Genomic DNA, 27,793 nt, shown 5'->3' with positions numbered 1-27,793 from the left:
ACACCCATGAACATTAAGTCATTATTTAAATCAATATTTATCTTCACCAGTTTCTCGATATATAACAATACAATTGTCCAAATTTTTTTTACTTCTGCACATTCTATCCACATATGGCTACAATATGCCTCTTGGTCTCCACAGTGCCAGCATTTAGAACTAAGTCCTTTTATCATGTATGCTAGTTGTTTTGGTGTTCTATACCATTTTAATATCACTTTTATTTCTAACTCCATATATTTCTCGATCTTTATATTTTTCCAACTGTCTATTATTTTTTTCAGTATTACCAATGTCTAGAAATCCTTCCTTCTCCCATTTTTGTTTCAGTGTTCTTATCATGAATTCCTTATCATCTACCATATATTTCTATACATGCCCTAAAATTTTCCCTTTGCATTTTCCATATAGTTTCAGACATTTCGACATTATACATTCTCCTTTTATCCGTGAAACCTTTATCCTTTCCTAAATGCCTCTCAAAACCAACCAGTTCTCAATTCCTCCTATCTCTATAAAATTTTGTAATGTCATAATTTCTCCTCCTTCCCTAATCAAATTTGCCACAGTTTGAATTCCTTTTCTTTTCAATATTTTTATCACTTTTTTCCTTCTTTGCCAGCCACACTTCCCAAAGGTGCCACATCCAGGGTGCCAGGCATCCATTTACCTCTCCATTTTTCCCATATATCTAGCAAGACCTTTTGATTTTTTGATTTCCTTCAACTCTTTATTGAAGATACCATGTACACCAACTCCTTTGTTTATTTCATTTTCAAACTTAACCCATTTTTTGACATTATCCTCATTTATACTCATCAGACTCTTAATCTGGAATGCTTCATAATATTCTAGCATTTTTGGAATCCCCCAACCTAAAGAATTTTTGTCATATATATAATCTTATTCATGATTCTTGGTTTTTTATTATTAAACACCCAAGCTTTCATCTTTCTATCCCATTCCTCAAATTGTTTCTTCTTAATTTCCAACGGAAGAGTTCGAAATAGATAAAACATTTTCGGCATTATACACATTTTTAATGCTTTAATTTTTCCTGTGATCGATAAGGTCTTCTTATCCCATTCTTTTATTGATTTTAATATTTTTTCCACCTTGTTTCATAACTATATTTAAACATCTTCTCCTTTCTATGTGTTATTGTAATACCCAAATATTTAACCTTCTTTTTTACTAATCCTCTCTCTAATTGTCTTTTTTCCACATTAACCCCCATTATTTCTGTTTTCTCCATGTTGACTTTTAATCCTGAATATTTCTGAAAGTCTTCTAGAATTATTTTTAATTCTTTCATTGTATCAGCTGGATTCACGTTATTACTAAAATATCGTCTGCAAATAAGTTTAACTATTTCTTCTTGATTCACTTTATAACCTTTTATCCTTCCATTATTATTTATCCTTTCTGCCAAAAATTCCATTGCCAATATAAACAGATGTGGTGATAATGGACATCCTTGCTTCACTCCCCTTTCAATATTAACAATTCCTGTCCACCCGTCATTAATTCCTATTTTTGCCCTTGTAAATCTCTTGTATAATGTTTATAAGTTGTTTTCCAAACCCAAAATTTTCTAGAGTTTGAAATAAGTAATTATGACAAACTGTATCAAACGCTTTGTATACATCTAACTTTATCATTGCATATTTTTCGTTTTTCCCATGTTCTATTACATTTAATACATTCCTTAACGGGTGACAAATATCTCTACCTCTAATAAAGCCATATTGCTCTTGTCCAATGAACTTCAGAAGGATGTTTTTAATCTATTTGCAAATACTTTTGCAAAAATCTTGTAATCTTGGTTTAATTAACTTATTGGCCTATATGATTCTACCTGCTCTGGATTCTGTCCTGGTTTTGCAATTGTTATTATTTCCATTTCCCTCCATGTCTCTGGAACCCTCTGCCCTCTTAAAATATGGTTAAACGATATCTGCATCTCTGGAATTAATACTTCTGACATTTCTTTACAATACTCAGCATTGAACCCGTCTAATTCTGGGGATTTATTGTTTTTCAAATCTTTAATAACATTTGCTATTTCCTCTGGTGTAATTGCTTCTTGCATTTGATCTCTCTCTTCCTGTGTTAAAACCTTTTTTGGTTTCTCATCATATTTTTCATTCTGGACTTGACTAAATAATTCTTTATAAAATTCTTCAAATTTCTTCCTTATTGCTTTATTTTCTGTTATATATTGATTACTACCAGCTTTTATCCCTTTTATTCTCTGTTTCTCCTTCCTCTTTTTCAAATAATTAGCCAGTCTTTTCATTGAATTTATATTAGCTCTTTGAAATTGGTTTTTAACCCAAATTTCCTTTTCCCACATCTCAGCTTTATCTAAATCGTCTAGCTGAACTTGTAACTTGTTTAATTCATTTTTTATTCCTTTATCGTATTTATCCTGAAATTGAGTCCTTCTAACTTTAATCCCTTCCATTAATTCTTTCCTTTCCCTATTTATTTCTTTATTCCATCATACTTCTCTAGCTATACTGCTTTAGAAGCATCCCAGATAATTTCATCTGTAACTGTTCCTTTGTTTTCTGAAAAATAATGTCTTATATTTTCTTGCAAATCTTTTCTATCTCATTTTTCCATACTATGTTTTTGTATCTCCATCTATATTGTTTTTAATCTCCTTCCACCCTAAACGTGGCAACCAATGGGGCGTGATCTGAAATCCATTCCTTATGCGTCTCTATTTTCTCACTGTGTAAATTACTCATATTTTTTACAAAAATATAGTCAATATATGTAAATTTTCTATGTCTATTTGAGAAGTAGGTTGGTTGTTGAGATTCACCCAGTTCACTAAACATATTTGATATGTTTCATTTCTTTAACATTTCATGTCCCCTTAAATCCATATTGCAATCTCCCATAATTAATGTATCACCTGAAAATAATCCTTGAAGTCTCCCAAGTAGTTTTCCCAAGAACGTCTTTTGTTTCTTATTCGGGGCGTATACGTTCATTATTGTTATTTGAAATCCATGTAATTTCCCTTTGACAATAATCCAACGACCATTCTGATTAACTCTTCTAACTGAAAATCCATATTCTCTCGTATTAAAATGGTGACACCATTTCTTTTTGCATTACATCTAGATTCACCTATAATTTTCCACCCTGGCACTTTTATTAAATCTCTCTCATCTGTCTTCTTTTTGTGAGACTCCTGAAGGCAGATAATTTCGGGACGTATTTGTTTGATAAACCTGGCAAGTTTTTACATCTTTTCGAGTCAGAATTTAGACCATTTATATTAATTGAGGCTATTTTTATCTTATTGCCAGCCATAAGGTTTTTTGTAGTCTTGTTTTGTCAGAACTCTGCTGTTTGTGTAATTTCAGTTTCTTATTTCCCCTTTCCCCTTGTTTCCCCCCTCCCTTCCTCCAACTGGTCTTGTGGAGGCAAACTCCTCCCTCCATGTTGGAGTGTTTCTGTTGGCCCTTGCGCACTCCGATCCCTCCTGACATTCAAATACATCATAATTTTATGTAGTACATTTCCAGCCATATAAAAAACTCTCTAGCTGTTTAATCACTAATACTGGCCCCTTATGTCAGTTGTTATTGTTTTCCCCTTATATTTTTTCTACAGTCTATGGCCCCTTCCGCACATGCAAAAGAATGCGTTTTCAAACCACTTTCACAACTGTTTGCAAGTGGATTTTGTCATTCTGCACAGCTTCAAAGAGCACTGAAAGCAGTTTGAAAGTGCATTATTCTGCATGTGCGGAATGAGCCCAAGTTATTCTTCTTATCGTGTCTTCTGGGCATCCGGCCAATATCTTTGTTTAGTCTAAACCACAGCTGGTGTTATTTTACCAATTAATTCGTTAGTGAACATAACAAACCAAGTTAGTTTATTAGACATGTCTGTTAATATAGTTTTTAAGTTGTTTATAATAGAGTGGAAAAGTTAATAGAGACATATATAGCTTTTAAACTATGGAAGCAGTCTTTAACTGGCTATTTCTGCTTTCTTCTATCTTCATTTCATTCTTCTCAACATACCAGCCTTGATTAATGTTGTCTATGTAATTGCTCCAGCCTCAATGGAAGTACTCTGCTTCTGAGTTACTTGTATCGGAGTCTGTATTTCTACCTTCTTTAGAAATGTTTTTGCTTGTTCAGTCTTTTGGGCACTTAATTTCTTTTCTTCTTTGAGATGCTTAGATTTCTTCAACTTCCTCCATTTTCTTTTTTTCCCCAGAACTGACTTCTCAGTTAGTCCGCTTTTTGTTTGTGGGGGTTCTTGAGAATCCCATCTAATCTTATCTTCCCTTTCTTTAGCTTTTCCCAGATCTGATCAATTTGATCCCTCATCATTTCTAAGTTTTGCAAAAAGCACTGAAATTCAGTATTGCTGTCTTTAAAAAGACCTTCATTATCTCCTTTATTTGTTTTCGGAAGTCTGCCAAGTCCCGTTTAGTTACCGGCTTGTTGTTCTGCGTCATGATCATTCTTTCTATTTAATTGGCTTTTTAATGAGTTATAAATCACTCACCGGCTCTCTTCTGGCTTGGATAGATGCCCAGTGTCTTCTTTTATTGGGGTTTCCAAGATTTTCCTTTGATACAGCTATATTTTCATTCTTTTCCAATGTTTTATTTTTCTTTTGTCGGGAGGATTTCGGCTTGTGACTTATTCAGAGTCACGCATGTGCAAAAGCCCTGTTCTTTCTATATTCCTCAGAAATCGTCTATCTCTCGCATGCTTCAGTTCTCAATAAAGTTTTACATTTTTTAAAGAAAACTACAGCTCGCTTTATTTTGGGACTGGGGTCTCACAGTGGCATGTCAAGTTCACTGAGTAGCCTAACTGTGTGTGAGTAGTTTGGATAATAATGTGCTGCTGTTAAAATCTCAAGTCCACTTTTTTGCACAAAGAACTACAAATGATGACGTTTTGCATTTTTGGTTGAGCTGCAAATGTTAATATGTTTCATTGATATGTTGACTCTCACTTGGGAGGGTACTGTGAACATTTTTTAATGCTGTTTGGATTTAGTTGCGTTATTGCAGTGTGAAATTTTAAAACGTTAAAATGTCCTTTCCTAATTACAGTGATTGGTAGTTCTTGGTTATTCATTTGTAAATTATCTTCTTGCTTCAGTATTTCAAAATTGTTGCTCCTGCTGATGTTGGTGTTGGAATCAAATTGCTAATAAGATTTTTTTTAAAAATCAAACAAACCCTGCTCACCATGACAATTTTCTCTCAAGTCAATGACTTTCTTTATGATTTGTTTGCCATTTAAAATTAGCAATGTTTTGATTATTTTCATATCTGAAGTTGTGTCTTATTAGGCATGTTGGCTGTAGCTGGTCCACACTCACAGAGTACAGCTTCCTTGGATTATACAGGCACCAGAAGCATCAGAAGCAGATAAAAGTCAATTAAAAACAGCTACATTTCAAGCACAGTTCCTGGGTGGCAGAGCAAGAATGTGCAAACTGTCTTGATCCTGGTTGTGGTGGGTTTTCTGGGCTTTGTGGCTGTGGTCTGGTACATCTTGTTCCTAATGTTTCACCTGCATCTCTGGCTGGCATCTTCAGAGGTGTATCACAGAGGGATGTATGTTACACACTGTCTAGTCACTAGACACACTGCCACTTCAGAGCACGACACCAAGCACAGGGTGATCGGAGGCCGAGAGCAGTAAACTTGTCTCCACAGTAATAAATCTGATGTCCATATGCAAAAACTGACAAATGTTTAGTAGTCCAAGGTGATAGTGTGGTTTGTAATCTGTTTTGATAGTATTTGGCTGTAGCGGTGTTGTTAACGTAAGGGTGGGCGGAGGAGTACTTTTTCACAGTCTGTCTATTAACTTTGGGGTGACATTCAGGATACTTTTTTGCAGCCTGTTTGTGAACTTTGGGATGACATGCATCATATTTCCTCACAGCCTGTTTGTGGACTGATGGGTTTGTTTTCAAATAGGTTAACGTGTGTTGTGGAGGGCGGTGATAGAGTGCAGTTGGTGAAGGACATGAAGCTGGTGGTGTTGAACTGTCACCCTTAGAATGTTCATGCAGCATGTCTGTGGACTGAGCAGTTGGTTTGCCCTTAGAATGTTCATGCAGATGGCCAGAGATGAGCAGTTAAAACAGTAAATAGGTAATAAATCGAGTGAAAGTGAATATTCTAGGAAATCCTTTCTTAGTGAGCACCTGGAGTACGTAAGGAACAGGTGTGCCAAATTTCATGTGTGTGGCTTTGGTGGTTTTTGAGTTCTGTTGATGAGTCAATCAGTGAGTCAGTCAGTGGTATTTCACATTTGTAGATATAGATACTGGAACTGAGGACAAGAATCCTCAGTTCCAGCACCCTGTAGCTAGGGCGACCCAAATCAATAAAGTTTGTCAAATCAATAAAGCTCGACTTTGTCTGAGTGGTGTTCAGCCTTTCACTTGTGAAGATGCCAGCCACAGATGCAGGTGAAACGTTAGGAACAAGATCCACCAGACCACGGCCACACAGCCTGGAAAACCCACCAGCCACCACAACCAGTTGATTCCAGCCGTGAAAGCCTTTGACAATACATTGTCTTGATCCTGTTCCAAACACTCAGCCACACAAAACATTCAGCCTTTGGTAGGGAACAGACAAAACCTCCCCCCCCCCCCGTTGGATACGTTGGGCAGATAGTAGATGGAAGAGGGGGACTGACACTGCCATAGGAAAACTTTTTGAGTGCTTGATGGAAAGTGAATGTTTGTTGCTCCCAATTTGCAAACAAACTGCAGTTGGAGCAGAGGAGTATTTGCAGATCATTTTGTTTGATGGGACAAGGAAATGTCTTCTACTTGCTGGATTGATTGCTTTGCTAGTAGGTGACTGATCAACTGCATTTCTTCATGGGTCACACGAAGGTGTCTTATGATGTCGTACAATTGTCCTGTAAACATCAGTCTTGTCTGCTCTGACGGCCAGCAGTTCTCCAGGGTCTCAGCTAAGATGCTTTTCATATCACCTAACACCTGATCTCTTTAAGTGCAAGGGGCAGGAATTTCACCGAGAATCTTCTGTCTGGAAAGCAGATGCTCTGCCACCCAACCACAACTCAGCCCCAATGGTGGACAATGAATAGCCATTCATTGGTATTGTAAAGCATAATTATTTCAATACCTTTTAGTTAGTGTTTCTTGGGCTGTCTTTAAGAAAAATGTGACAAGGTTTTTTGTTCCTCTTTACTGTCATATCCTTACCCTTAAAAATGATCTTGCTATGAGTTAAGGCAAAGTTAACTTGTAAATGTCACTCTTTTATATTGGCTTGTATAGAAAGTGGTGTTGTTTTACAGGAACCAACAACAGTGGGGATGGAATAGCTGTGCCAGGCCACCACCAGAATTTCTGTCGGGACAGAGTAGAGAACAGATTTTACTGTATTCTTTCTCTTCCATCCTCCCTGATACAAAGAATGCCCTTGCTCACTCCTCCTTTCCATAATTCCTTGCAGGCTCTCACATAAAACAGTCTAATTATCATCATGTTAGTTAGTTCCCAGGATTTTATGGCTTTTGTTACACAGTGAGTTGTCACCGGGAACCAGTTTGCGGAAAGAAGTAAATAACCCCATGTCTGGGGTGATACAGCATTGACTTTTATAGGAGGAAGTAAATACGGCCCCTCATACTGACAGGCAGTTTCACAGTAAACTAGATAAAGCACCCAAACCTGTCCAAGACATTGACAGCCCTACAAATTTCCCTTGCGTTTAAAATAGTAAACTTCGGAGGGCCAGGATACATTTTTTTTAATGTTTTAAAGTAAGGAAGCCTGACGCTGAAAAATCAGTGAGTTAGTTCAACCTGGGCATAGAATTCAACCCCACGTGCCCTTAGGGTTGTCAGGACACAATTAGGTCTGTACAAATGTGTACTTTTTGTTTTGTTTGCTTGCATAGATGGGAAGGCCACATTCGGCCCACCTAACACTTGGCAAATGTCCTGTTTTCATTAGTCTGCTTTAAGCCCTGATTATCCCTTTGGTATGTTATGTGTCATTTAACAAATTTAACAAATAGCAGCCATCGAGTCACCGGTGGCAGCCACTGCGGCAGAGGTGAGCAGCATGAGGCAAAAGGAATGGGGCAGCCAGCTCTGAGGGCGCAGTTGCAGGGAGCTGCAACGATTGGCCCGAGCTGCAAAGGCAGGAACAGCAGAGCGCTTATAAGCACCAGACTCTGAGCCTCGACCTTCTTGGCTAGCCGAGGCTCAAGAGCGACGTGACCCACCCACCCTCCCTAGTTACAATTGTTAATGGTTGACATGTTGTAAATGGTTTTATTGTTATACTTGTACTTTTGTCGCAGCCCGGCGGGTTGGCAACGGAATCGCAACATCTGTGGGGAGAAGCCGAGCCGGGCGGGCGGTCTTCTCCATGGTTGGTGCCTTAAGGAAGGGCCTGGGGGTGGGGCGGGCTGGTAAGCAAGCCGGTAGGCTTAGCCAGTGCCCGCCACCCCAGCAGGAAGGGTTGACACCAAGGGTATCCACCCTGGTGGCTCCCGGCTCCCTGCCAATGCCCCAATAGGGATTGGGGACAGAATGGACGGGTCAGCAACGGTGCTGACCTGCTGATGTTGCGATCCATTTGTCTCCCAGCTTCTTGAGTGTTATGTTTGTTAATTAATAAATTGGGCTGCGGCCCAATCTATTTCCAAATCCTTGTTGTGTTTATTTGCCAGGGAAGGGTCTACACCATCTGCATGCAATCATATTTTGCTGCCTTTAATGTTGTTCAATTTCAAATCAGCCCAGAGCTGATATGATAATCTCCTCAGTCATTAAGTAATAGGGACAACAGAAGCCATATCCACATTTAGCTGCAGATTGTAGCCACTAGGCTCCCTGACCCAAGCCCCTCCAGTCCTCACTGTCTTGTTCACTGCCTTCCCAGAAATGCTGCGCCCCTTGTGTGTGCGCCTTGGCCTTTTGGTCATGTTTTTGATTTTCTCTTAAATGTGATCCCTTGTGGTGAAGAAGAAGAAGAAGAAGAAGAAGAAGAAGAAGAAGAAGAAGAAGAAGAAGAAGAAGAAGAAGAAGAAGCAGCAGCAGCGATGATGCGACACATGCAACTAATTGTTGAATAGTTGTCTCTTGAGTTCAGCAGACCTCATGCCATTTCGTTTGATTCTGGGACAGGGCAGGCTGCTGTGGTTGGAATCCTGTGTGTAAGAGAGGATCCAACCTAGCGGCTAGTCCATAAAAGCCTATCTGTACCTGTCAGTGTTACAGAACAATTCAAACCAGTCTCTGTAGCCATAGCTAGCTTAGATGTATATGCCTCAGCCAGGTTTCTTCTTGAGTTCTGTGCTGCTGATCTGTTGGTTTTTTTTAAAAAAAATCCTAACCTGTAGATAAATGAATCATCTTTGTTGTTTATGTACAACTCCTGCCCCAGTGATGTCCACGTTCTCTTACGCTGAAGCTAACCTAACGACTGCATATACGAAGCCTTTACACTTGCTAACCTAGTAACATCTTGTAACTGATGGGAAGATGTATGCTTCTAAACCAGGGGTTGGCAACCTTTACCACCCAAAGAGCCATTTGGACCCGTTTTCCGTGGTCCCGGAGATCTACCGAGCCAGAGAGGCAGCTCCATGCAGAGCCGCCTTCGGTTCGGCCCCTCCACTCACCTTTCCTTCCAGCTCTGGGAGGCAGAGGCACCGGGCAGAGAAACCCCCTCTGCCTGATGGAGCAGGCAGCTGCCTGCTCTGTGGGGTGGGGGGGGGGTGGCGTCCACAGCCTGCCTGGTGCCGCCACCTCTTGCACTGTAGGAGGCAGCGACACTGGGCAGGGAAACCCCTCCAGGGGTCAGAGGGCACCATGGGCGTGTCCCTCCAGCACTCCAGAGCAGCACTGGAAGGAGAGGTGAGTGGAGGGGAAGTGAAAAGTGGCGCCCCCACGCACGGAGCCTCCTCCAGTTCGGCCCCTCTGCTCACCTTTCCTTCCAGTGCTGCTCTGGAGGGCTGGAGGGACACACCTACGCTACCCTCCAACCTCTAGGCCTTGCGGAGCTGCAGAATAAGCATGTGGCTCTGGAGCCATGGGTTGCAGACCCCTGTTCTAAACAAACCTGGTTCCTCCAGACCTCGGTGGCAAGAAGGGCCTGTCAGTTTCCAGTGCAATGTCTGAAAACAGGGTGAAGGGGTGCAGTCTTTTAAAATCTCATCCAGTTTGAGCAGAGAGCAAATATTGACTAGAACAGTGGGGGGTGGGAAGACACACGGGCATGCACTTGAAGCTATGTTATACCCAGTCAGATGGTTGGTGTGTCACTGTCAGTATTCTGACTGGTAACAGCTCTTTGTGGTCTTGGAGAGCCTTTCTCAATACTTGCCACCCAACCCTTTTAACTGGAGATTCCAGATATTAGGAACCTCCTTCATGTACTACCATGGAACATGCACCCTCCTCCATATGTGAAATAACTGAATGTGCAATAATGGAAGTAAAATGAACTGGAAATAGTTTCATTTCAGAAAACAAATGTGTGTGTGTGTGCGCGTGTGTGTGTGTGTGTGCGTGCGTGCATGCACATGTAGCTATAAGACAGTTTGTAGAGTCCACAAAAACATATAAGCAAAACTGATGCTGATAATTTAATACTGATATGACATTCCTTTTTTCTGATCGTTGGGTCTCACCATGAAGGAAAACAGCCCCATTCCACAGAAAAGTTTCACCAGTAGTTTCCCATCATTTCCACAAATGTGCATGTAGAACCACTGGGATGTGCAGTAAGTCTTGTGCTCTGATAGTTAATGTGTCTACTTGGTCTTAACCACTGAGTTCCATAGAACATTCCTCCAGGCATTGGATCCCAGCCGCACTTTATGAGAGCATCAAAACAGCCAAGGAAACACTTCTCTTGGTGGACAATCAAAACATCAGGAGCTCAAATCGTATGAGATCCTCCTGCCATTGCTAGAGTCATTGATGGGAGGACAGTCCCACTATGTGTAAAAAACTAACTCTAAACATTCCCAAAGCAGACTTTTAAACTGTGTACACGTAACAAGCATGATATTGTATTCATTAACAATTCAATTAAGCTGCTACTTAAGCAGTTATCATATGTGATGAAATGTCTTTTTGATGAGTATCCAGAGGTCATTCTAGTTTGCATGGATTGGATTTATCATTAATGTGTTCTTATGGTTTCTTGTAACAGTGTTTTTTTATTTCTGTGTAACCTCAGGCGAGCTGACAGTCTAACAAATGCCTTTGAAATGGAAGAGATGTAGCATTCCTTTGTAATGTTCCTTGAGTGACCCTTTAATATATTTATTTATCGGACAGCTGTAGTGCAGGAGATACTGAATAATCCGGTGGAATGTAAATCAGAATTTCAATTGAACATGATTTATTGGGGATGTTAATTGCTTTTATGGTATCATGTTCCTCTGTTGGCAACAAGGAACGTGTGGGCGGCCTGCTCTTTTCTGACCTTTCAATAAAGTGAAGCATAATTTTTCTTTCCCCTTTTGTGTTCACATCACAGGAGTCATCAGGACAGCCTTACATAACATGGACAGGGAAGCCAGAGAGCATTACTCGGTTGTCATTCAAGCCAAAGATATGGCCGGGCAAGTCGGAGGTTTGTCAGGATCAACCACCGTCAATATCACACTCACAGATGTCAACGACAATCCCCCCAGGTTCCCTCAGAGTATGTAAAGGTTTGATATGATTTATTTTCCATGCTCTATAATATAGCAATTAAAACTTGCTCTTTTTTTAGGGTGGGTTGGGGGTTCGATTTAAGTTAAGATGAGCATTTTCCAATGTTTGCATTGACACCTGTACATTTCATCATCAGGTTTCATTTATGTAAGATGTTTGTACGTTGCCTTAATGTTGTCACATGACAGTAGAAAACCAAAATTTGTAAGTCATCCTGAAGTTGAGAATTGTAATGCCCAGCACTTCATTGTAAAAAAAGGAGCAGCAGTGGCGTAGGAGGTTAAGAGTTCGTGTATCTAATCTGGAGGAACTGGGTTTGATTCCCCGCTCTGCCGCCTGAGCTGTGGAGGCTTCTCTGGGGAATTCAGATTAGCCTGTACACCCCCACACATGCCAGCTGGGTGACCTTGGGCTAGTCACAGCTCTTCTGAGCTCTCTCAGCCCCACCTACCTCACAGGGTGTTTGTTGTGAGGGGGGAAGGGCAAGGAGGTTGTAAGCCCCTTTGAGTCTCCTTACAGGAGAGAAAGGGGGGATATAAATCCAAAACTCTTCTTCTTCTCTTCTTCTTTGAATAACTGTCCTGGGGCACTTTCTGTCCCCACCCATTGTATTTTTAGATTTATCTATAGCAGACCATGCTGACAGGTGCTGATGGGAATTGTTGTCCATGGACATCTGGAGAGCCGCAGGTTGCAGACCCCTGATTTACAGCTTTGTGTTATTTCTATCTGCATCCTGCTTTCTCCAAAGTTGGGATCCAAAGTGGGTGACGTTTGTGTCCTTCATTTTATCTTCACAACAACCCTGTGAGAGGTTAAAGATGAGAGAGAGTGGCAAGTTCACTGAGCAAGTTTGTATGACAGAGTGGGCTTTAGAACCCAGGTCCTAGCACAGCACTCCAGCATCCACCCCCACCCTGGCTTTTCTTTTAATTCATTTTATTTTACAGTTACCTTTTTCCTTTCATTTATAGTTGGGCACCAGTTTTGTGTAACTAATCAAATAGTTTAAATTATAAAACATAAGCCCTACAGATGTCAGTCTAATATAAACAGGTATGGATTATTAAAACCTTAATTGTAAACCTAACCAGCGTGAATATACAAACAGAGGCCTTTGCAGACCATAACCCCATAGATGCAAATCTGGCAACTAAACAAAGGCAGAAGGAAAAGATGGAGACTAAATGATATTATATGGCCGTGGTGGAGAACCTTTGGCACTCCAGATGTTATAGATGACAATTCCCATCAGCCCCTGCCAGCATGACCAATTGCACGACTCTTCTTCTTCTTCTTCTTCTTCTTCTTCTTCTTCTTCTTCTTCTTCTTCTTCTTCTTCTTCTTCTTCTTCTTCTTCTTCTTCTTCTTCTTCTTCTTCTTCTTCTTCTTCTTCTTCTTCTTCTTCTTCTTCTTCTTCTTCTTCTTCTCCTTCTCTTCCTCCTCCTCCTCCTCCTCCTCCTCCTTAAATGAATATCCCATTGCAGCAAATACGCTGATGTACTTGAACTCTAATTGCTCTTTAAAATAGCAAATTCACCTTTTATTAAGGGCAAACGCAGCTACGGGGAGGGGTGCATAAGCTACATTTTGTAGAGCTTTCCACAGATGCAGAGCCTGACCAATTTTCTCAACTGGTACCTAGACTGTGGTGGCAGCAGGGGGCGGGAGGACAAAAGCTTAAATGTTTTTCTGGTTATATAGCTGTCTCAAGTGATACAAGAATAAAACCTCTCCGGAACATTGCCTCCTTCACCATGATAATGATGTGTGACCCTGGACTAGCAAGCATCCTTACAGCAAAGACGCCAGATCACTTAGGAATAAAATAATAGTTTGTTGGAGAAACAGAATGTTTAACCGTATAACAGGTATCTCCAGTTTGTAGCTGGTGCTCTATCTGTAGTTGTGTTGGTAAGTATACATAATTAGTAGACTTTAGCACATACCAAGAAAGACTCAGGTGCTAATGAGTTGCATAGTATAAATGTTTACTAGCTAAAAGGGTAGGGTAACATGGAGAAAAAACAATAAATATTGTATTGCATTGTTACATATTTCTAGTTGTCTCAGCACATGTCTATCTGTGTGGTCATCATCTACTAACTGGAACAAAGAAAACATGTTAACTTTGTAACTTCTCGTATATATGTGCACACAAACATGTAAGCAATGGCTATCAAACTGGCCAATAGCTAATCAATAGGTCTACTCTTTAAATTTGACCTGCACATCCTGTTTACACAAAAACAGATAGTTAACACTTTCATGACTGGTTGTGACAGACACTTGCAAATACCAACAAGCTTCCAGGCTGCTGGAGAGTACCTTGAACATCAACCAAAAAACCCTGGAGAAGATTGCAAATACATCTGCTCTAGGCTTGTTTTAATATAATGAATTTTAATGTAATGTAGCTTTTAATGTAATGGATTTTTCCCTCTCTGCTGTATAGCTGATGGCTTCATTTGTGGTAATTGTCCTAGTTCTGTTTCTAGAACAGAACAAAGCTATTGAGTGACCTTGGGCTACTCAAAGTTCTCGGAACTCTCTCAACCACACCTACATCACAAGGTACCTGTTGTGAGCGTCATAACCAGGGCTCCCTTTCACCTGAGCCATGGGGCTCCAGGGACCTCAGGGACCTTCCTCAGGTCTCAGATATTCTCCACCTGGGTAGTTCTTCAGTGAGCCGCTGCTAGTGGCTGACTGGCCTTACAGTAGACAGCCACCAAACAGCCTTCTCCTCCCTGACCCTCTGGCTCCCTGAGGCCTTTATAGCTTCCCTCTCCCGTGCTGCCCTACCCCTTTGGCTGGGCCCTTCCCGGGCCTCCACCTTTAAAGTTCTGTGGGCCCTTCTTTTGCTCTTTGACGCTTGGGAGGAAAGGGCTGTTCCTGCTGCTGGGCGGGCTTCCTGCCAGGTGGGGCTCTGAGATACGCCCTGCCTTTGCTAGCCCTGGTGTAGGATAGCTGCTGCCTACCTCTCCTATCTTATTGGCCTGCCCCGGTTTGCAAAGTCCTGCAGGTCAGTGGCTTGAAGTTGGGTCCTGGGGTGATTGGGGAAGTCCGGAGGCCTGAATCCCAGACAGTGGGGAGGGGAAGGGAAGGTGATTGTAAGCTGTTTTGAGTCTTTGTAAAAGTAGAGAAAATGGTATAAAAACCAAGTCTTCTTCATCTTGGTAACAGGCGAGGAGGAAGCGGCTCAGAACAATTTTGTTATGTAGAAGCCATTTTCAGTATCAGTTAACAAATTCATGTTTCAAAGCTACTCAGGCAGATATGACCATTCTGCCCTGGGGTCTAAAGGAAGAGGCACTGACACAGGGCAGTTCCCTCTCATTTTTCAGTTCCTTCTGTGCCCTGCCCAACAAAGACCTGTGAGTTATATCCCTGATTTCAGCACTAGTTTCTTCATTTGTTGCTATTGCTGGGTTGTATGGTGTAGTATCACCCTCTTATTCTAAATGGGTTGCCTTCCTCTGGAGGGGTCTTGAGAAATGCTCCTTGGGATGGGGGGAGCTCTTTGCTGAACAGAGTTATAGGATCCAACATACAATCTATTTAAAACAATCCTCTGCAAAATATGGGCAAGGCAGGGTATAATACTGTAAAACTGTACTAAAGAAGAAACCATGCATAGCCATAAACCACCAGCAACAGTGTAAAATCAAACAAAAACAAGAGAATAGCAGCTTGTTTTTTTTCTTTATGCTTGTTTAAAATTTTTATGTCCTACTTCATCTTCTTGAACATAAGGCAGAGCAGGAACGCCATAACAATCCATCCGCAGGATAAAACAGAGTGGTTAGCCTCCACCAAATGCCTTCTAAAATAACATTCACTTTACATGCTTATCATAATGCTATTGAAGACGCCCTCCAAACAACTTTGGTAGGCCATTCCAGAAGCTCATGGTTCATTGTTGTCATGCGAAAATTAACAGAGAGCACACAAATGTTGGAAGTCGTTCAGGAAAAAACATCCGTTGTATGGATAGGAAAGGGGAGTGCCTTCGATTTTGAGACGTTCTGTCTAGGTCTAGGGCATAGGTGTCAAACTTGTGGCCCTCCAGATGTTATGGACTACAGTTCCCATCATCCCCTGCCAGCATGATACTGGTAGGGGATGATGGGAACTGCAGTCCATAACATCTGGAGGGCCACAAATTTGACACCTGTGGTCTAGGGAGTGTAGAAAGTGATGTTATCTGTGGTTGAACATCACATGAAACTGTAAATTGTAAACGAACTTCAAAACGTGGGTTCCAAAACTAGTTTGGGGTGCTGTAACTAATCAGTTAGTGGAATGACTGGTCAGTCAACTAACCTTAGTTAGTTTAGTTAAGCCATGCTTTTACACGGCATATGAAGAAATCCATAGTTCAGTTGTTTCATCCAAATCCAGATTTTTTTTTAAAAAAAGTACTCTGCCAAGTATCTAAAGCAGAGACTAATGCTCATGCCATAATTCTCTGTCATGTTTTATTTCACTTTCAGAAGTATGCAGCCTCATACTGGGCCATCCATTTTGAAGTTTACAACTTGATGAAGTAGTGAGCATACATGTGCCATAATATTTTTTTTAACTTTTTTTTTTTTTAAATGTGGCGGTGTTCATTAACAAGAGTCTTTGGCAAATTGTAGAGAAGCATCGGTAACATTCCAAAGCACAATGATTTACATGTTTTCTCCAAGTAAGTATAATTCTCAAGCATGGCCGTGCTTTTAATAAGCATGGGCCTAAGTGATAGCCATTCAGTTAAATGCTTGACTGAGCTGAAGCTCGAAAGAATAAGTGGTATAGTTTTTATGAAGATGTGCTGTATTCTTTATGCATGGCAATGAACTCTATTTCCTACTTTAAGTGCACAGCTCACCGCAAACTTCACTGTGGAGTCGTTACTGGAGCCTTCCTAATTATTCTTTTATGGCAGCAGTTGCTGAATGAATGTTATGTGATCACAAATGAGAAGACGGGCAATCTGAGAAACTGAGAAGGGGAGGAACACTGTTAGGGGAGACTCCCATTGCCTTAAGATACTGTTGACCCTGTGGAAATGCAAAGCAGGCTCAACACATCAAGTTGAATCCCGCCAACTTTTCAACTGTTGAAAAAGGAGCCATGTGTCCTGTTAGGCCACCAAAAAGTCTATGCTGGGAACCGTTAGACCCATCTGTAAAAAGGATATGGTAGGGATGGTAGCAAGGAGGGAAATGATTGAGATTGAGTGAAAAAGTGGATTGGATCCAACCCATATATAGTAGGGTGCCAATATGAAGACAGACATGTGGAGAGCCAAAATGACTCAAGTCACTGGATCAATATTCCCACTTGCAGCATGTCTGTTGTCACGAAAGGGGTCTTTAACTCTGCTTTATATAGGAAGGATTCCTGTCAGCTTGTTTTTGGGGTCCTTCCTATCAATTGGATTGTTTGATCGCTGCCACCACTAAATTCTTTATTATTGCCCACAAAACCTGATCTTAACGGACACCACCCTGACTGGGGAACACACAGACACTGACAGACAAATAATAAAGACTGGAGAGGTTTTTATAATGAACAAAAACTGAAACTTTTATTTGCGGTTTAACAGAGGCTTCTCAGAGTGCTTTGAGAGGAGTTTAAACAGAGTAGTGGTTTAGAAGTTCTTTTAGCTTAACGGTTACAGGCACTTTACTTCACTTTCAGAATAAATATGAACACTCGCAGGTGTCCCTTCCCTCCAGATTTTACTTCAGAAAAATATGTTTCTTTAAAAGATGTTGCTTCTACAGACACCCAGATGGTCTCACTGTTTCCACACACCTTTCTACGTTCCTTATACCCCAAGTCTAAGTCTGGTGGGACTGGCACCCCACTAGCACCTACCCTCTCCCAGTCCCCCTACTCCAGGCCCACAGAAACGCCCCCTTGGGACTGAACTTCTGGTGACTGGAGTTTAGAGAACAGAGAGACAGGACAGACTATGTCTGGGCAGGCTAGCCACCAGACACCCTGGCCCGGCCCGGTTCCACACCTCCACCAAGACTGAGGACCTTCCATACTCCCTCAAAGCTTCCTCAGCTTGAGTCAGAATCCTTTCTTGTCCAGAGCTGACAGACTGCCCCCACTCTGCTCTGCTCTGAGAAAGCGAGACTCCAATCAGCACTGCCTTCCTTCACTCTCCCGTGCTGTAAGCATACTAGCTCCCAAGCTTTTGCCCAAAGCGTTATTGGACCTTTCCAACCAATCTAGTGCAGTTCTGCTCTACTTGAGGGAGTTTTTTTCTCTTTTCTGGCTGTTGCTAGGGGCCTTCTCCTTTGGCCTGCTGTGCACGCCAGCCCTTCCAGGAGTGGGGCAAGTTAAGATTTACATGTCACCTCAAGAGAAGGGTCTTTAGCCCGGCTTTATCCAAGGAAGGCTGCATGTATGCGTTGTTTGGGGTCCTTCCTATCAATTGGATTGTTTGATCGCTGCCACCACTAAATTCTTTATTATTGCCCACAAAACCTGATCTTAACGGACACCACCCTGACTGGGGAACACACAGACACTGACAGACAAATAATAAAGACTGGAGAGGTTTTTATAATGAACAAAAACTGAAACTTTTATTTCTTGGTTTAACAGGAAACTTCTCAGAGTAACTTTGAGAGGAGTTTAGCAGCTTGGTGGTTTAGAGTTTGTTTTAGCTTAGCAGGTTACAGGCACTTTACTTCCTTTTCAGAATAAATATGAACATAAAGGTGTCCCTTCCTCAGATTTTACTTCAGAAAAATATGTTTCTTTAAAAGATGTTACTTCTACAGACACCCAGATGGTCTCACAATTTCCACACACCTTTCTCGTTCATATACCCCAAGTCTAAGTCTGGTAGGACTGGCACCCATAACCACCTACCCTCTCCCAGTCCCCCTACTCAGGCCCACAGCGCCCCTTCCGGACTGGACTTCTGGTGACTGGAGTTTAGAACAGAGGACAGGACAGACTATGTCTGGGCAGGCTAGCTGCCAGGCACCTGGCCGGTTCACACTCCACCAAGACTCAGGGCCTTCCACACTCCCTCAAAGCTTCCTCAGCTTGAGTCAGAATCTTCTCTTGTCCAGAGCTGACAGACTGCCCCTCTGCTCTGCTCTCTGACGAACTCAATCAGCACTGCCTTCCTGCTCTCTCCCGTGCTGTAAGCATACTAGCTCCCTAGCTTTTGCCAAACGTTGTGGACCTTTTCAACCAATCTGGTCCGGTTCTCTGCTTGAGGGAGTTTTTTTCTCTTTTCTGGCTGTTGCTGGGGCCTTCTCCTTTGGCCTGCTGTGCGCCAGCCCTTCCAGGGTAGGGCACCTCAGAAAATAGCCTCGATCATACGTATGTATTGTTATTCAGGTCAGTGAGCTATCACAGCCCTGATCCATACGAGTGAGTTTGGATTTATACCCTGCCTTTCTGTCCTGTAAGGAGTATCAAGGCAGCTTACAAACGCCTTAACCCTTCCTCTCTCTGCGGCAGACACCTTGTGAGGTAGGTGGGGCTGAGAGAGTGCTGAAAACTGTGAGTAGCCCAAGGTGGACCTAACCCTACAACATTTCCAAGAGAAAATAAAGAACATGAATGTCTGCATCAGAACAGTCAACAAATTGCATGCAACTCACCAAGGAGGAACCAAGTCGAGGTCATTACAGCAGGAAGCAGCATGCATAATTACATGGGCCAAAATCTACATAAACAGCAGAACACGTACTAGGCTCACTAAATGCCCAAGCAGAATGGCTTAGCAGAAGCCAGCTAGGTTCAGGAGAGTCAGCATTCAATCTGGACCTGTTTCAGCAGATAGTGAGTCATTTTGGTTCCTCTCAAGTAGATCTGTTTGTGACAATGGATAGTGCCAAAGTAGCAGTACAAACTGATGCAGGTTTCCTTTATGCCTTCCCTCTGATTCCAAGTGTTCCCAAAATGCTACACAAAATCAAGTAGGAGAAGACAGAAGTCTCAGCTAGTCCAGGCAGCCATGCTTTTCCAGACCAGTAGCCCTGTCCATTCATAGGAACTGCCAGTGGTTCCAAACTAGTCCTACATGCTGTGCCCAGTCCTACACCCAGACTCTTCATGATTGCATCTGGCCACCTGGAAACAGAGCAGTGGGGGTAACTAGCCTAAGGTTTCTCAGAGTAGGTTGTTTACACAGTGTTACGTGCTTGTAGACTATCTACATTGCATCAGTATGACTGTATGCAGAAGGCATCTGCGAGATGGTGTAGGAAGAAGCAATCCTGATCATGTCAATCACAGCAAGTCTTCCCTAGATTCTTACAAGACCATTTGTCTCAAGATCTGAGACCAGGGGTCTGCAACATGCGGCTCCGAAGCTGCATGCAGCTCTTTCAGCCTTATACTGTGGCTCCTCGTTGCCTGGAGGTCGGAGAGTAGCATGGGCGTTTCCTCCAGTCCTCCAGAGCAGCGCTGGAAGGAAAGGTGTGGAGGGGTCAAACCGGAGGCAGCTCCATGCGTGAGGGGGCCACTTTTCGAGTCCCCTCCACTCCCCTTCCAGCACTGCTCTGAAGGGCTGGAGGGACACGCCCACGCTGCCCTCCGTCCCCTGGAGGTTGAAGGGTACTGCTGGCAAGTCCCTCCAGAGCAGTCACCACCCCCACTCTGCCATCCTCGCAGCAACCATTTCCCTCTGCCCCACGGAGCAGACGGCTGCCTGCTCCGTCAGGCAGAGGGGTTTCGCTGCCCGACACCACTGCTTCCCACAGTGCAAGAGACAGTGGCACCAGGCAGGCCGCAGCGGCCATCTCCCCTCTGCCCCATGGAGCAGGTGGCTGCCTGCTCTGTCAGGCAGAGGGGGTTTCCCTGCCTGGCGCTTCGGCCTCCCAGCCCTGGAAGGAAAGGTGAGTGGAGGGGCCGAACGGAGGTGACTCCATGTGTCTCCACCTCTCCAGCTCAGTAGATCTTTGGGGCCATGGAAAATGGGTCCAAATGGCTCTCTGTGTGGTAAACGTTTCTGACCCCTGTCTTAGACCAAACACCATACATAGACAAGTAGCAGTGGCAGTTTCAGTCATTCTGAGTATAGACAGTTTCACCCAGGCACCCAACAGTTACAAGGTTTCCTTAAAGAGGAACCGGGTTTGATTCCCAGCTCTGCCACCTGAGCTGTGGAGGCTTTTCTGGGGAATTCAGATTAGCCTGTACACTCCCACACATGCCAGCTGGGTGACCTTGGGCTAGTCACAGCTCTTCTGAGGTCTCTCAGCCCCACCCACCTCACAGGGTGTTTGTTGTGAGGGGAGAAGGGCAAGGAGATTGTAAGCCCCTTTGAGTCTCCTGTAGGAGAGAAAGGGGGATATAAATCCAAACTCTTCTTCTTCTTCAAAGGCGTATCATCATCATCCCACCCAACAGTGATTCTGAGGTTCCCAATGTTGAAATTTCACACAGTCCTGCAGGCTCTGAGTAAATCCCCTTTTGAGCCATCATTTATTTATTTATTTATTTATTTATTTATTTTCGATTTATAATTTCCCATCCCCTGTGAGGGGCTCGCTGCAAAATACAATGCACATATACAGATAAAAAATGCACGTATACAAGTAAAATAACTAAAACCATTAAAAGCAGCAGTAAAATAAAAAACTAGTAGAAAGATTAAAACTAACACGCAATGGCCCGACAGATCCATTTCCCAAACCCCTCTTTCAGGGGAAGACTGGCAACCCTAGATGGCAAAGGCACCGGATGTAAAGGCCATGGGTATTCATCAACGGCTGATCCCTCCAAAGGCCTGGGCGGAACAACTCCGCCTTACAGGCCCTATGGAATTCAGTAAGGTCCCAGAACTGGACAGCTGGTGGGAGAGTGTTCCATTCAGCTGGGGCCAGAGTTGTAAAGTTCTGCCCGCGGTGAGGCCAGTCAGACACCTGAAATAGACCATCAGTAGATTGGCTCCCGCGAGAGCTAAGAGGCCGTGATATAGGGACATGTGGGGCGGCGTCCCGCTAAGATACCGGCGTCCCAGGCCGCTGTAAGGCCTTTGGGGCGCTAGTCAGCACCAATCTTGAAGATGTGATTCGAATCCTCTACTGGGAGCCAATGTAGCCGGCGAAAGCACAGGCTGGATATGATCCCAGGCGGTGCACTTTCGCCTGTAAGCAGACCCGCAGCTGCATTTCTTGGACCAGTTTTAACCTCCCAATCAGACGCAGGGAGGCCCAGAGCGAAGCATAGTCTAAGTCTGGAGATGACCGCTAATGGATCACTGTGGCCAGATCGGTCTGGAGAGAAAGTAGCCAGCCGCCGGCCTGGCGGCGGTGGAAGAAAGCAACCTGGTTATATGGGCCACCTGGACTTCCATTGATAGAGATCTAATCCAGGTGGGACCCCCAGGTTGGGCGTATCGAGGGGGGTCGGGTGCCAATGTGACCTCTCCCACACCGGGCTGCCGAAACATCCCCCCTCTCCCCTCACGCCTAAGCCAGAGGATTCCTCGCCTTCATGGATTCAGTTTTAACCTACTCTGTCGCGAACCAACCGCCGCATCGGGCCCAAAACAATGCTGTAGAGTTGCAGGGCGCGGCTGTTCCTCCATCAGCAGACGGAGCTGAGTGTCATCTGCATACCACGGACAAGATGTTCTAAAACTCCGTACTGCTGGAGCAAGGTCGCATGTAGATGTTAAACAACAGCTGGGATATTAATGCCTCTGGGTACACCGCAATCAAGCTGGCACTTCCGGGAGGCTCTATCCCTGCACCTCACTTTGCTGAGTCCTACTCGGAGAAACGAGGCAACCACCGAAGGACGTGCCCGCGACTCCAGAGGCAGCCAGGCGTGGGTCAAAAGGTCATGGTCATCACATCAAACGCCAGCGGTAAGATCTTAGCAATACCAGCAGCCGATCCGCCTTTGGTCAAGCTGCATAATGCGTATCTGTGACGCTTTAATGAGAACAGTCTCCGCCCCGCCCAGCACGGAAGCCGGACTGGATAGTCGAAGTCGAGGTGTCATCCAGAAGCCTTGAAGCTGCTCCAGCACTACCTTCTCAATTACCTTCCCCAGAAACCACAGACTAAAACGGGCAGTAATTGGCCAGATCCCTAGGATCTAATGATGGTCTTTAAGAGGGTGGACCACTGCCTCCTTCAACCCATCTGGGAAAACTCCTGCTCAAGGGAGTTATTGATGATACTCAACAGATGGGGTCGTGAAGTCACTTCTGGCAGGCTTTCACAAGCCAAGACGGCACGGATCCAGAGGACAGGTAGTAGGTCTAACAGCAGCTAAGGTCCTGCTCCACAGCGTTTCCATAGAGTAGGGAAATCACAAACACGGCCAGAAGACGGCAAGGGAGTTCCCCCCCAGTTCACTAATTGTAGCCACCTGGGTGGGAGGTCAGCGGCGGAGCGACGCAACCTTATCCGCAGTTAGAAGCTCATAAATGCCTCTACAGCTGATATCCAATTGAGAGTTTGATGACCTCTGACAAGGAGGCTCAACACCTAATTATAAACAATTGAGCTGGCGATATGGACGCGATGGAGGAAGAGAAGAAGACTCTCTTCGCTTCTTCGCCGCCATCTCATAAAGTTTCTCATAAACGCCCTATAAGATGTTCTCAAGGCAGTCAGTTGCAGAGATTTCCCTCCACACCGCCTAGACGCCTAAGACCTCGCTTTTCCATTTGACGCAACTCCTCCGTGATACCATGGAGCGCCACAAAACGGGCGAGGACGCCTGGGCAACAACATCGATGGCATCGAGAGCCGGGCATCTCCAGTCCCACCTGCTCATCGAGTGTGCCGAGGGTTCAGGGTCCCAAGAGCATTCAGGAAACCAAGTGGGATCCATAAGTCTCCGCTGGGCGTGGCAAAAAAATCGCCCGCCGCCAGACCGGGTGTTAAGGCAGTCCATCCGACCTTCAAGGCATAGTGGTCAGACCCATGGCACTCTATTGATAGAGGATAATGCACTCAGGTCTTCATCCCCTGGACCCAAGACCAAATCCAGCGTAAGGACCGGCCTCATGGGTGGGGCCAAAGTTGATTAAGGAGAGGCCTAGCGCCGCCACATGGATGACACTCAGGTCCGCTGGCTCAGAGATGAGGCGGCAAGGCCGAGGTACGTTGAAGTCCCCAAAACACAAGTTTGGGAACCGCAACGCCCAGTCCACACCACCTCCAGCAGCCGTGATAGGTTGCCTCCCGGGTGCGCCAGGGGCTAATCGGGTACACCAGGGAGAATGTTTCAACCTCTCCAGGCCAAATCCACTCTAGGCCGACACACTCCATGCCAGTGACTGACAGGGACTGCCCTAAAGGGGATAGACTCACGGATGAACAATGCCACCCCACCTCGCCCTGTGCTCAGATCGGTGAAGGCACTGGAACCCGGGGCGCCACTACCAAGGCTTAATGGTCTCACCTTTCAAGACTCCAGGTTTCGGTGACACCTGCCAGGTCCACCTGCTGGCAGGTGTCACCGAATGAGAATGTCTGTCAGGTTTCTGACACTTGATGTTCCTGGTTGCAATTATTCCAAATTGGGAGTGCTGGATCTTCAAGGGACTATTTCTCTTCCACAAAGACATGGTGGTCTTTACATCCTGATCCTGCATTTTTGCATGAAGTGAAGTAAGTCTTTCTCAGGGTTTAGGAATTATTTTTTCCTATCCTTCTGTCTTAGTCCATTGTATCAAAAGAGAAAGGAAAAAAACTGTCATTCACTGGATCTCTACTGGGCTTCACACACACACACACACACACACACACACACACACACACACACACACACACACCTCATTTTCAAGTCCACCACTCTTCACCACTACTCCACTCTGGCTCTCATATTCAGTCCCTAGCGTCTCCATCTAATAGGAACAATGTAATCAGTCATATGAAAGATCTCTGCCCGAGAGTAGACAATATTGACTGTGGTAGACGGATGGCCCAATCCAGTAGAAACCAGCTGCATATGTTCAGACTAACAAACTGACAGACTTAGGGGCAAATAAGACATGAGAGATCGATGATGAAGATTATTGTTGAATGTCCGAGTGCACACTTCTGACAAGCTATGTTTAGTCCCCTCCGGTTTGTTGTTTCTGGTTCCTTTTTGCAGTGCTTCTTTGGAAAACAATATTTTACGATACTCACTGAAAACGCTCAGTTTCTCAAGGCTGCTGGTGTGATCCTCAGACTGTTCTCTGGGCAGAAGAGCAGCAGCAGCCACGGCAACCTTAATTGTGGCCTCCCACGGTTGTGAATAAGCTTTTATTTCCTTTAATGTTAAGGCCAGCCCGTGAGGTGCACAAAGGTTAATTTAAGAAATAATCTGATTTGCCTTGAGTGCTATAAAGCATTGAGTCAGAAAGTTTCTCTCAGTTGCGGAGCACATAAATGTGGATGGAGGAGAAAAGCCATTCTAGGCTTTTAAAATTACATAGCTTTTAACTCTGGGAAATTTTACCGTCTTTGTTTCACTGGCTCTGTGGGAGTAGAAAAAGAGGAGAGCGCACAAAAGTGTTATATTTTTCTCCCATGGCAATACGAACTACATGACTGTTACAGCTCTGAATATCAGACCAGTCTGTGAAACACAACACAAAAAGAAAAAGAAGAAGAGAAGTTTGGATTTATATCCCCCCTTTCTCTCCTGCAGGAGACTCAAAGGGGCTGACAATCTCCTTGCCCTTCCCCCCCTCACAACAAACACCCTGTGAGGTAGGTGGGGCTGAGAGAGCTGTGACTAGCCCAAGGTCACCCAGCTGGCGTGTGTTGGAGTGTACAGGCTAATCTGAATTCCCCAGATAAGCCTCCACAGCTCAGGCGGCAGAGCTGGGAATCAAACCTGGTTCCTCCAGATTAGATACACCAGCTCTTAACCTCCTACGCCACTGCTTATTCAAAACTGTGATGCTTTGTGGTGATTTAGAATTTCCATTGTCTGGCTGTAAACTGATCAGCCTAACTGCTGTTATAAAAGGAGAAGAGAAGAGTTTAGATTTATACCCCACTTTTCTCTACCACAAGGAGTCTCAAAGTGGCTAACAAACTCCTTCCTTTCTTCTCCCCACAACACAAATCTTGTGAGGCAAGAGCAGAGGAAAGAGTCTGGAGAGAACTGACTGGCCCAAGGTCACCCACCTAGCTGTGGGAAAACAAACCTAGTTTTCCAGATTAGAGTCCACCTGCACCTGCTCATAACCACTGGCTGGCTCTCTCAGAAGACATTAGTGGAGTGAAAATCATGGGGTGAAAATCAATTGAAATGGTTTGGTTTCTTTATACAGCTAACTTTCATTCTGTTATTACAGGATCTAACTTAAAAGGACAAACAGCATGTATCTGGTTTCTGTTTTTCAAACATACCTAGTTTAGAACAACCAGAAACCTCCATGTGACTCATAATTCTTGTATGAAAATCTCAGCCAGAAGCTGCTATGACTTCCAGTAGTTTAAATGGCTTTTTAAAAGGCCGAATGGCTTAGCAGATGGCACTCAGCCAGGGCAGTGAAATAGAGACTTAATGATCAAATAGTAATCAATAGGAATTTAATATCAAATTTTGAGGTTGGGAAACAGGGAGGGGAGAGGTCTGGATACCTTGCTTTGGGCTACTGGACTAGATAGCCTAATCTAACAGAATTCTAATGATTTTACTTCTGCCTGAATTCAGTATTCCACATTCAGGAAGGAGAACCTTTCATGGTCAAGGTATATGTACTGTACATTGGAGGGAGGGACGGATAGACAGACAGTCTGTGAATTATCTATAGATTATCTATACATAGATAACATGCAGCATAACCCCATGATACTTAAACCCATGAATTGGCACGTTTATAGAAGAGGGCATTTTTCTGCAAACTTGATGGATCTCTCAGGTTTGCAGAAAAATCTGAATATCAGGAGAAATGGAGGGAGGATTAGTTTCCCCACAGAAGTATTTTCTGCATGCAGACAATGCCCCTCGTTTATGCAGACAATGCCCCTCTTTTATCCAGAAGATACCCCTCTTTTATGCAGACGATGCCCCTCTTTTATGCAGACGATGCCCCTCTTTTATCCAGAAGATGCCTCTCTTTTATGCAGACGATGCCCCTCTTTTATGCAGACGATGCCCCTCTTTTATGCAGACGATGCCCCTCTTTTATGCAGATGATGCCCCTCTTTTATGCAGACGATGCCCCTCTTTTATGCAGACGATGCCCCTCTTTTATGCAGACGATGCCCCTCTTTTATCCAGAAGATGCCCCTCTTTTATGCAGACGATGCCCCTCTGTCGGACTGCTAGAGTGGTGGGATGGGGAGGAGGAGCCACATCTGTCCTTGACAGCTGAACAGACAGGAGAGGAGCCACCCCCATAGCTAGAGGTGGGAGGAAAAGCTGCCATGATAGGCTGGTGGTGGTGGTAGCTCTTCAGGTGGGCAAGGAAGTGGTTGTCCACCAAAGGTGGCAGAGGATGGGGAGAAGGAGGTGGTGGGGAGATCAGACTGAGGATGGGGGCAACAGGCAGGCATGGGGCGAGGGGGGGCAGTATTGGGATATGTGGAGGAAAATAAATGGTGCGTAGAAGGTAGAAGATGGGGGAAGGAAGGGGCCCTGGGGTTCCTGGAGGTGAGTGTCAGAAGCCAGAGGGCAAAAAAGGGTCCAGTGAGGGAATTTTGTAGTGAACTCATGACTCTTGCCTTGAAGGCATGTTTGACTCTTTCAAATTCTCCACAGTAGAATTATTCGAAATATTTCTTTGATTATATTTTACAGAACATTATCAGTTGTATGTCCCTGAGTCTGCCCAAGTTGGCTCAGCGGTGGGCAAAATCAAGGCCAACGACGCAGACACTGGGTCGAATGCAGATATGAAATACACAATTGTAAACGGGGATGGCTCTGGAGTCTTTTCCATATCACTGGACAAGGAAACACGAGAAGGAATTATCTCCCTGAAGAAGGTAAGCCCAGAAGAGCCAGGGTAAGGAATGATGAGCCCTCTATGCCACTTACCTCCTCATGGTTTCTTTTCCCAAATATTTCTTTTCCTCAACTGACCTCTTGTACCAGAAGCGTCTCAACTGGGAGAAAAGCAG

The 27,793-nt window shown here is 44.0% G+C and overlaps 1 protein-coding gene across 4 annotated transcripts in view; it reads left to right on the top strand.

Moving 5' to 3' along the window:
* The window catches only part of CDH18 (cadherin 18), an 883,209-nt gene that overhangs the window by 755,636 nt on the left and 99,780 nt on the right, over window positions 1-27,793 (top strand). For all 4 annotated transcript variants that reach the window (XM_048508491.1, XM_048508490.1, XM_048508492.1 and 1 more), the window contains 2 exons: window positions 11,551-11,718; window positions 27,471-27,658. In XM_048508491.1, coding sequence (XP_048364448.1) covers window positions 11,551-11,718; window positions 27,471-27,658 — 356 coding nt within the window. The remainder of the gene's footprint in view (window positions 1-11,550; window positions 11,719-27,470; window positions 27,659-27,793) is intronic.

This window comes from Sphaerodactylus townsendi, linkage group LG09 (genome assembly GCF_021028975.2).
Source record: "Sphaerodactylus townsendi isolate TG3544 linkage group LG09, MPM_Stown_v2.3, whole genome shotgun sequence".
Lineage (NCBI taxonomy): Eukaryota > Metazoa > Chordata > Lepidosauria > Squamata > Sphaerodactylidae > Sphaerodactylus > Sphaerodactylus townsendi.
This window is presented reverse-complemented; position numbering and strand designations above follow the sequence as displayed.